The following is an 11,355-nucleotide window of genomic DNA, read 5'->3' as shown; positions in this document are numbered from 1 at the left end:
ATTAGCAGTTTAGCAAAGTCTAACACACTTCATGTCGCTGATAACCAAGAAAATTATAGAACATATTTTTCTTGGTTATCAACGACATGATTTGCATTAAACATTGCTAAACTGCTAATACGTAATTAAATCATTCTCTTCACATTTTATATCAATATTTTTGTTGAGTTGGGTTAAAAGTAATCTAAAAGTAATCAAAAATACCTAGAATGTGTAATCTAATAGATCACTAACTACAATTTCCATCATGTACTTTGTAATCTGTAACGGACTACAATTTTAAGTAATCTACCCAGAACTGTTTGTCAGGTATATTTATCTTGCTTTAAGGAGGCTTCGATATTTATTTTTTAATTGATTAATACCTCTATTTCCTGGTAGGAGCTGTTGATCATGGCGATCAGCATGTTGAGGAGAACCACCACCATCGTGACGTTATAAACCCCGTACAGCACGTAACCGATGTTCTCAATGAACTTATGATCATACTTCAGAACCACAGAAATCACCTCGGAGAGCCCAAATATGGACCAGAACAGAGTCTTGAAGCTCTCCTCAACCCTGTCAACACACACAGATCAGAGGAACAGGTTACAGCTCGGATCCTGATGAGCTTTCACGGATCACCAATCGGATGAAAATCATATGAGGTTTCCCATACACACACTAATTTGATTTGTTTTCCCTGTTTTGGTTCAAAACTTATATTTTGTTTTAATAATCAAAAATATTTATTTTCCCGAAGACAAAACCATAGAAAGTAAAGTACGATTGTTGGTAACACTTTACAATACGGACCCATTAGTTGAAGATAGTTAATGCGTCAACTAACTGTAACTAACAATGAGCAATACATTTGTTACAGTATTTATCAATAACAATAAAACTTGTTCCTTCATGTTATCTCGGGTCCATTAAATTATGATTAACAGATACAACTATTGATTTTAACATCAACTTTTTGCTTTAGAATTATTTATTGCTAGTTCATATTAATTACTGGTAACAAATGGAACCTTAATGTAAAGTGTTACCAGATTATTTATTTTAAAAACCAAGCCAAAATTGAAAAATGTTACTTAAATTAAGTAAACTAATGTAAGTCAATAATTTCACCATAAACAAATATATATATATATGAATTATAAATTGAGATATTAGTCAATGTTTAATTTAGTTTACTTACTATAAATAAAGACAATAAGACCTTAATGTTTATTGAGTCACCCTTACCCTATTTTCTGCTATGCACTAACTGAAAAACCAATAAAACTAACAATAATTTCTAACTAGTATGTGATTTGCATATCAACACTCGAGCGAAATATTTTATTTAAAGAAAATTGTTTATTTGATTGTTATTTTATAGTTTTCAGACAAACTGACCAAAAGAGGTTTAAGCCAGAAACCATGATTTTCAGTGAGGCCAGTATACAAATTGAATAACCTGTTAAACATTAGTTTAAACAAATTATTAATGCAATCTTTCAAGACATTTCTCCTTTTTTGGCATAAAGCGTTTTTTAACATTGAGTCAAGAACCCTTGAGTTCTACATAGAACACCATTGAACCTTCTTTCAAAGAATGATGCACTTTAAATAAATGATATGCTTGGTTAACTATTTTTTTAGTGCAACAAAAACAACTGAGAAAGTTGCTGAAATGGATAAATGCGCAGGCAGAGAGACTTTGTTAATAAACAATGGACTCTCTGTAAACCCGAGCAGTTTGAGAGCAGATTTGAAACTCACGAGGAGACTCGTGTGAGACTCAGCAAGATTCTGCCAGATCTTTATGATTGTGCTGTCTTGAAACATTGTTATTCCATCTGCACCTGTTTTTAAACAAGAGCTGCATTCACGAGCTGAATGAGTGCAGAAAGAAGATGATGAAGCATCCAGACTGGAGAACACACAAGCTCAAGGTCTGTTAAATAATGCATTTGTGTTTGTGTTTTAATGCTGAACTCATGGAGTGGACACAGTCAAGGTCTCACTCCATTCACATCGCTCTGCAGTTTTACACAGTGAAATGCTGGAAAATAAATCACCAACAGAAGTACAAGAAGATGTGCATTGTGATTGTTTACATGACAATTAAATGGGTGGTGGATTATGATGATTATGATTTCAATTTTGTAACTGACCTTAGTTAGTGTGTAATGTTGCTGTTTGAGCATAAACAACATCTGCAAAGTTATAATGCTCAAAGTTCAAAGCAAAGGAAGATATTTGCTTTTAAAGAAATCGTTTTTTAAGGACTAACAAACGGCTGGTAGGGACTATATCACATTCCTCCCGGGTTAGTGACATCACTGACGCTACAATTTACATAAACCCCGCCCCCGGGAACGCGATTTATATATTATCATGACAGAATATGCTAATCAATGACTAAAAGATCCACATTCAACCATTCAGAAATGTCCTGTTGTATTCTACATGTTGTCACTTCTTGAGTCTCTCTATCATTGTCTGACTCCGGTTTGAACATAAAAGGCTAAAAGTTTTTGAAATGTTCAGTGTGTGTTTGTGTGTTACCAGCTCCGATTACCTCACACAGACACACACTGAAAATTTCAAAAACTTTTAGCCTTTTACACACACGCACTTGAAGCTCCGCCCCTTGTGACGGGTTAGCAGCTCATTTGCATTTAAAGGGACAGAAACAAAAACGGTGCGTTTTTCCTCACCCTCAAAAAGTGACAATTTTAACATACCATATAAAAATATCTGTGGGTATTTTGAGCTAAAATTTCACAAACACACTCTGGGGGCATCAGAAACTTATTTTACATCTTGTGAAAAGGGCATTATACCAGCCCTATAAACACTTTTTTCAGTCCAAATTCTCACTGAATGCATCTGGGTGCTTTACTTTTGTGTTAATTTTTAATTCTCATTAGAAAATTATACATTACAATAAATCATTTAAAATACTTTACAATTTAAATGATAGATGACTGCGTTTTTCACAGTACAGTACTGCAAAGGTTGGGGTAAATACACTTAATTTAATAAAATGCAAAAATTAGGATTAATGGTCCTAAAAATATGTTTCATTTTTCTAAATGCAAAATATAAATGTATTTATTATGGTTTTGAGGTGAAATATGAGCACATTATCACAGATATTCTTTCACTCTCATGATTTAACTACAATTTAATCTAATTATTATGTCCATATCCATATTAAACATTGCGTTCACTTTTCTTCCATTTTTTCATTATGAGTATAATACTTAACGTTTTCCTTTTATTTTAAGTCTCTCTGTTTCACACAGTCTCTCATTTATTATTAAAATATCAATATGTGGTTTTGGGTTTCTATCTCTAGTAATTTATCTATGATTTCAGACATAAGGTATATTATAGCCATGAGCAACTGGTTTTATTAACATGTAAATCGAATTATAAAGACAGTATTCAAAAAATAATCCACCTAAGAAGTTCTTCTGTTATCTTCTACTCTCTCTCTTCTCTCTCTTTCTATATTCCCTCATAAATGACATCCCCTTTTCTTTATTGTTCTTAATGACACTTCTTTTCTACTCATCTTTCCTGTTTTCCATCCATTTGTCTGCCTCTGCAGAAAGACTCACTCGCTCTCCACCCAAACACACCCAATAAATATTAGATGCCGTCAAAAATGATGAAATGATCTTGTAGCATTTTACATTTTCCTCTGTGTGATGAGAGATAAAAACTTCGATTCCTCATTCTTTACAAGATCAAAAACCATTAAGGGTGTGTGTGAGATTTCAGCTATTAGCTAAAACTGACCCCTGAAGTAAGGCCCTGTCCACTCGGAGACGCGTTTAGCTGTATACGTACACATTTTTATGGGATTGGCGTTTCGTCCAGACGGATCCGGCGTTTTCGGAGACTGAAACCGCTATTTTTTGAAACCGGGTCCCAGGGTGGATAAATCTGAAAACAAAACCCTTTGCGTCTTCGTGTGTACGGCCAATCCGTATATTTTGTGAAACGATGATGTCATCACCCCACGTGTCGACTAGTCAGACGCGCTAAATCAGTAGGCTAACAGCAACAACAACTGCAACTACTTGCTTGAGTTCATGCTTCAGAAGCTACTGAGCCTCTTTTATTTATTTATTTATTATTTAGGCCTACTTTAATGTATTTTTATTTTATTTATTTAATTCTTTATTTGTTTATATTTCTTTCTTATGCTATGATGCTTGTATTTTGTCTGATTAACACATTTCGTATTTTGTAGGGATGGGCATTTCAAGCAAAAATAATATTCAACGATCGCTGGGAATTATTTGATTATTATTCAAAAAACGGACCTCTGCCCCTCATGCTCATCGGTAACACGGCGTTCGCGCCGACATTAAATTTCTCTGTATTGTACGCCTACATGTTGTAGCCATTAAAGAAAAGTTAGGTTCATATTTATGTTTAAATATTATGTTATTTTTTTCCATTTCATATATGTTGATTATACGAAAAGTGAACAGCGTGAGTAGCCTAATCATAAGATGCGCAATATAGAGACACATCATTTTGACCACTTCATTAAGTTTTGTTTTGTATAAAGCCTTTCTTTAAAGTGAATTTCGTTTTGTATAAATTGTATCTTAATTTTAATCAATGTTTCATCAACCATTTTCCTGGATTTAATAAATAAGAAGCAAATATAGCAAAAAATTGCCTATAGGCTAATCAGGACAGAGGCGCCGACGCGATATAACTTGCATCGCACCTGAACTGGAGCTTGTCTCATAAATTAACAGAAACTCTGAAATATATCTAAGCTTGAAATGTCTACTTTTAAACAAAACAATTCAAAACGAAAAGAAACAGACAACTCTAATAATCCGTATGATGTGCGCATTTCTCTCTATAGGCACCTTCACAATACTGCGAAGGTGAAGAGTCAGCATCGTCACTGAAAACACTAGTTTACTAATAAACAATTAAAATGTCTCCTTGCTATATTTGACACATTCATTACACTGACAGTAACACTGTGCATGACGTCACTGTTTTAACACATTTGCCAACAACTGTATCGTTTTCAAAAACTTGCACTTTGAATCCCGTTTTCAAAAGTTTGCGTTTTCAGGCCCCCAAAACGCTGTTGTGGTGTAAATTAATGTTAGTTTTCCATTGTGTAAACGTCCCCTAAATCTACATCTATACTAATCGGATCCATTTCAAAACGCACCTTTTTCTCTAGGTTTTGTCCCTCTGTCCACACAGAAACAGTGTTTTTGTCCTGCTTATTGAAGAAGCTCTTCCAAGTGGATGATTTTGAGAATGCGTAGTCGTGTGGACCGTGAAAACAAATCAGTGCATTAAATCTGTCACTGGGGCTCAATTTCAATCAGCATGTTCTCTTGGAGGACAGCTGACTGTGGAGGAGGCGCGTGGCGAAGGTTTCGGGTTATAATGAACTTCTACAGAAGAGCTTCTCCACTTGTTTTGCTTCAGATGTGTGTCTATGTGTGGCTTGGTATCTAGTCAGTTGCATTGTCCTTAAATCACATAAACACACACAGAAGCATTCAACACTCATTCTAATTATATATATTTTTTGCACTGTTCTCTCTGCTTCTCTGCTTTGTGTTTCACAGAATATCTTCACAGTGATGTTTAAAGAGGCAGAGAGACTCTTTCTGACTCATGTTTAGGTCATCTACCTTTCTTGAAACACACACACACACACACACACACGCACACACACACGCACACAGCAGGTTCCAGTTTTGTGTTCGTTTCTCTTCCTTTGCTTTGCGCCCACAGACTAGGCAAGAAAACCTTCTTCCTCTCTTAATATATTTCTCTCTTTCTTAAAATATCCTCCATATATCAAACAGCCGTAGTCTGACTTTCATTCCCCTGTGTTTACAGGAATAGCTCTAATGTCTTCTGCTTCATCAGGTCTTTAGTGTATATTTGATTCATTTAGCAGATGCTTATTGAAGCGATTTACTAACGAGGTCTGGTCTAACCCAAGCGATTCATCCGAACCAACCCACCAGCGGACCTCAGGGGTTTTTGACCCAGAATGCAAATGAGGGGGACGGGGTCTTGAAAACTGTCCAGGAAAAAGGCTTATGAATAAAAAGATTCATAGTTCCTCGACATCCCAAAACTGCACTATAGCAGTGGTACCCAACCTTTTTTTGTCTGAGACACCCTTTTTAAAGAAAATATTTTAGGGCCCCCGTTCACATTGTTCACATTTAATGATATTGTCGCTCTTGTAAGCTTGCAGCAAGGATGACAAAATGTTTTGTTTTTAAACAAACGGTATGTTTATTACTATAACCAGATATGTTTATGCACAAATAATAGCATATAATATTGAAAATACTATAACAAAAACATCAGTAGGCCGTTTGTAATTTAAAAACGTAAGCCTAGTAATTGGCCCTATTTGAAATGCAATAACAAAAATATCAGTATTCACACTGGTGTGTAGGGAAAAAATAATTAATATATGCTATTACAAAACGACTGGTGTCTGGGACCTCGTTGAAACCCATTTTTTGGTCAGCCAGGGGATTGTGAATAATATTAGCTAATGTAATATGATCGTTTGGTGCTCTAGCGATTAATAAACATGCGTTTATTAACAGAATAATGCGTCTTGAGGAAGAACATTGTAGCCGGAGCTCCTTCTCTGTGTTTATGTCTGTGACGCGTCACGCAGGCTCTGGGTTACACCAGCGGTGCGACACGAACCAGTGTAAAATACTCCCAATATAAACACATATTATACATGCACAATAGTGACTCAGGATAAGACAAAAACACGGTTTGGAAAATGGATTCATGATGTACTCACTCATTATATAAATTTAGTTAATATTGAACAAAAAACTGAAAACTTTTTTCTGGAAAAAAAAAACTAGAAAAAAATTTGAACACAAAAAAAATTACGGACTGCTGCTTTAATCCTCTCTGTTCAACACTTTTCAAAATATGACGCGACCCCCCAAAGAGCTCGCTGACGCCCCCTTGAGGGCCGAGACCCCCTGTTGGGAACCGATGCTCTATCTATAGGACTGAGACCTGGTGACGGTGGAGGCCGTTTGAATTTAGTGAACTCACTGTCATGATCAAGAAACCAGTTTGAGATGATTTGAGCTGATCAGAAGATGGCAACACTGTGGTCATAAAGAGATGGACATGATCAGCAACAATACTCAGGTAAACTGAGATGTTTAAGTTAAGCGACGATGCTAAACCAGCAGCCTGAACCGCTGATATAAGACAGGATGATCATGCTTACATGTGGTTTATGCCAAACTCTGACCCGACCATCTGAATGCTGAAGCAGAAATCAAGACTCGTCAGACCAGGAGACGTTTCTCCAATCTTCTCCTGTCTAATGTTGCTGAGCCCGTGTGAATCGCAGCCTCAGTTTGCTGTCGGTCTTCTTCATGGTCAGCTTCAACATGTTGTGTGTTCAGAGATGCTCTTCTGCAGACTGAGACTGAGACCAGAGCTTATTTGAGTTACTGTTGCCTTTATCAGCTGAACTGGTCCTTCTCCTCTGACCTTTGACCTCAACAAGGCATTTTCACACACAGAACTGCGGCTCACTGGATGTTTTCTCTATTTCAGCTCATTCTCCGTAAACTCTAGAGACGCTTGTGTGAGAAATTCCCAGTAGATCAGCAGTTTCTGAAATACTGACACCAGCAACAATCATACCACGTTCAAAGTCTCTTAAATCCCCGTTCTGATGCTCAGTTTGATTCAGATCCTCTTCTACATCTACTTCTTCCTGAATGCACTGAGTTGTAGATGTAGAAGTTTGTATTAATGGCAGTTGAACAGGTGCCCTAAAATAAAGTGTGTGTGTGTGTGTGTGTGTGTGTGTGTGTGTGTGTGTGTGTGTGTGTGTGTGTGTGTGTGTGTGTGTGTGTGTGTGTGTGTGTATGTGTGTGTGTGTGTGTGTGTGTGTGTGTGTGTGTGTGTGTGTGTGTGTGTGTGTGTGTGTGTAGCTGTGCATTTTCAAATAATTCGGCAAATCCTTGCCTCACACACAGTGCATGTTTTCTGATCGATGTGGTTCAGGAGAGTTGAGCCTTTTCTCTCCTGGTTCCATGATATTCTCACTCATTCTGTCCATTCCTGCTCTCGTTCTCTAACTCTGCAGGGTTTGCACTTTTACACTCCAGTGTTGCTTCAACAATGACCCCCTCTCTCTCTCTCTCTCTCTCTCTCTCTCTCTCTCTCTCTCTCTCTCTCTCTCTCTCTCTCTCTCTCTCTCTCTCTCTCTCTCTCTCTCTCTCTCTCTCTCTTTCCTTTAGCATGTTTGAGGATTTTGATTGTCATTCTAATTCTTTTAAGTGCAAACCCTCTTTGTGTAAATTAGTCTTAGTATTAATTGAGCCTCATTCACTAAACTAACACATCCTAACACTCGCAAGATGGGGACGTGGGCGTGCAATTACTTTCAGCACATTTTGAGTCCCGTTTGCATAAACTGATCTGTATAACGCCGGCAGTGATGAAGCCAGTAAAACAGACGCCGCATGCAAAGACATGATGCTGTTAGTTAAACCCTCTTTCTCATTATTATATCTAACATGCATCTAGATCAATCGCACAAACCCATCAACTAAAACTAAAAAAAAATATTTTATTATATAATCATTTGGTTAACTGAAATAATGCTGAAATAAAATATAACTATTAGATGAAAATTTAAATTAAATTAAATTTAAAACAAACAAAAAAAAATAAGCACAAATTAGAAATGTTGTAACTAACTGAAATATGTTTAAGCTGAAGCACTAAAATTACGAACTGAAAATAAAAAAATAAAAAAAATAAAACTGTATTAAAATAAATTTAACCTAAAAAAATTACAAAAACATAACAAAATCACTAAATCTAAAATAAATGAATATAAAATAAAATAAAAGCTAATTCAAAATATTAATATGAATGAAAGATATATTTCAACCCAAAATCAAATATTAGGATCTCAATGGGCTTTATTTTCTTTATGTTTTATATATGATTTTGAGGTGAAATGAGCCCTGGATGTGCGTTCGACCCTCCTCTCCGATTATGAAGCCTTCTAAACAAGACATCCCTAGACAGATCATTATCACATCCACCTGCATCACACACACATGAGACACTGAGCGTAGAGAGACTGCGTGCACACACACACACACACACACACACCTTTAACCCGTGAGTGTTTCCGCATTGCTGGATCTCAGATCAAACTGTCTGCCGTTCACTGTTCAGAGAAAGACCGACAGAAAAAACAGGGTTGTTATTATTAACTAAAACTATTAAAAACATTTCTGTTAACTAAAATAAAGCTTAAATAAAATAAAGTATAAATATTAGTTGAAAAACTTTAAACGAAAATTAGAAATGCTGCCTGAAATAACTGAAATAAGTTTGAGTTGAAGCACTAATATTATTAACTGGAAATAAATAATAGCTAAAACGAACTAAAACTGAAACTGAAATAAAAACATATTAGACCTAAATAGAGATATTTAAAAAACAAAAAAACAAATAAATGACATAAGCACGAAACAAAATTACTAAAAAAGATACTAAAATTAACATGAAAACTAAAAATATAATAAAAGCTAATTCAAAATACCAATAAAAACCTTAATAACCTTGGGAAAACGTCTCTGGTTACGTATGTAACCCTAGTTCCCTGAAGGGAACGAGACGCTGCGTGACAACGCTTGGGAACGCCCCTGCGTGAGTGCGTCATGAAGCACATATGAAATCAGTCCAATGGCGAGACGGAACGTCATAGGCGGGTGACGTCATCGACCAGGAAACTATATAAGCACCCCAAAACATAAGCGCGTCAGCTTCTGATAAGACTGAAGCAAGTGCTCACGGGCATGCTGGGAGTATGGCATGGACGCAGCGTCTCGTTCCCTTCAGGGAACTAGGGTTACATACGTAACCAGAGACGTTCCCTATCAGGGAAGTCGAGCTGCGTGACAACGCTTTGGGAACGCTAATACCAACGTCGCCATACGAGCAAGTGTCCGTCGTGTGAAGTCAGAGCGCACATTCGGACGAAAGCACCTGCGCCCCTGGAGTGGAGCTGAAGTCGAGATGATAAAACTTCACGAATGTGTGCGGTGAGGACCAGCCTGCCACATCACAAACATCCTGGATTGATACTCCTGACAGGATAGCCTTAGAGGCAGCCATACTCCTGGTTGAATGAGCCCGGACAGCCAAAGGAGAAGGCTGACCGGCAGACTCATAGGCAAGTGAGATGGCCTCGATCACCTACTTGCTCAACCTCTGCTTAGATACTGGACAGCCCTTCTTAGGGGGTCTGAAGCAAACTAATAGCTGTTCACTCTTTCTCCACAGGGCAGCTATGTGGACTTACGCATCTAGGGCCCTAACAGGGCAAAGCAGATTTAGTTTCTCTTGGTCCGACGTCAGAAATGGAGGAGGACAGAAAGTCTGCAGTACAATAGGCCTGACCACATTGGTTTGTACCTGTGGAACGTATCCCGGCCTAGGGAGGAGGAAAGCCTTCACCATGCCTGGTGCAAATTCCAAGCACGAGGGAGAGACCGACAGAGCTTGGATATCTCCTATTCTTTTTAATGAAGATATAGCCAGAAGAAAGATAGTTTTAAGAGTGAGGAATTTCTCCGAAACTTCTTCAATGGGCTCGAACGGTGCTAGAAAGAGACCTTCTAGAACAACCGCCAGGTCCCAGGTCGGCACCCTCGTGCGAACTGCTGGCCTCAGCCTCAGAATGCCACGAAGGAAACGGGTTACAAGTGGGTGTCTCCCGAGAGAAGCACCACTCAAAGGGACGTGGTAAGCAGATAAGGCCGCCACATACACCTTCAGTGTGGAGTGGGATAACCCTGTGGAGAAACGCTCCTGAAGGAATTCCAGCACCGCACCCACCGGGCAGTTAACTGGGTCCAGCTGGTGTTCTCCACACCAAGAGGTGAACATTTTCCATCTCAAGGCATATAATTTCCTAGTGGCCGGAGTTCTGGAGTGGAGGATGGTCTCCACAACCTCAGTCGAGAGACCAGATTCTATGAGCTGGGCCCCCTCAGAGGCCAAGCCCACAACCCCCATAGATCTGGGTGGGGGTGAAGTATCGACCCGCTCGCCTGAGAGAGAAGGTCCCTCGTCATCGGAATCTCCAGAGGAGAGCCGTCGAGGAGAGAAATTAGGTCCGCAAACCAAACTCGGGCCGGCCAGTACGGGGCTACCAACAGTAGACTGACCCCGTCCTGGCGAACCCTCTCCAGAACTCCTGGGAGCAGAGCAATCGGGGGAAATGCGTACAGGCATGACCTCGGCCACTCCTGTACCATCGCGTCCAACCCCAGAGGG

The 11,355-nt window shown here is 38.4% G+C and overlaps 1 protein-coding gene across 1 annotated transcript in view; it reads right to left on the bottom strand.

Annotated features, from left to right (window-relative positions):
* trpc7b (transient receptor potential cation channel, subfamily C, member 7b) overlaps positions 1–11,355 on the bottom strand; it is an 85,153-nt gene that overhangs the window by 2,146 nt on the left and 71,652 nt on the right. The window contains exon 11 of the mRNA XM_077247245.1: positions 366–561. Within this exon, the coding sequence (XP_077103360.1) occupies positions 366–561 (196 nt within the window). The remainder of the gene's footprint in view (positions 1–365; positions 562–11,355) is intronic.

This window comes from Siphateles boraxobius, unplaced genomic scaffold (genome assembly GCF_051911475.1).
Source record: "Siphateles boraxobius isolate OS27281-9 unplaced genomic scaffold, OSU_SipBor_1 3, whole genome shotgun sequence".
NCBI classification, from domain to species: Eukaryota; Metazoa; Chordata; class Actinopteri; order Cypriniformes; family Leuciscidae; genus Siphateles; species Siphateles boraxobius.
The sequence above is the reverse complement of the archived record's forward strand: the minus strand, read 5'-3'. Positions and strand labels throughout refer to the sequence as shown.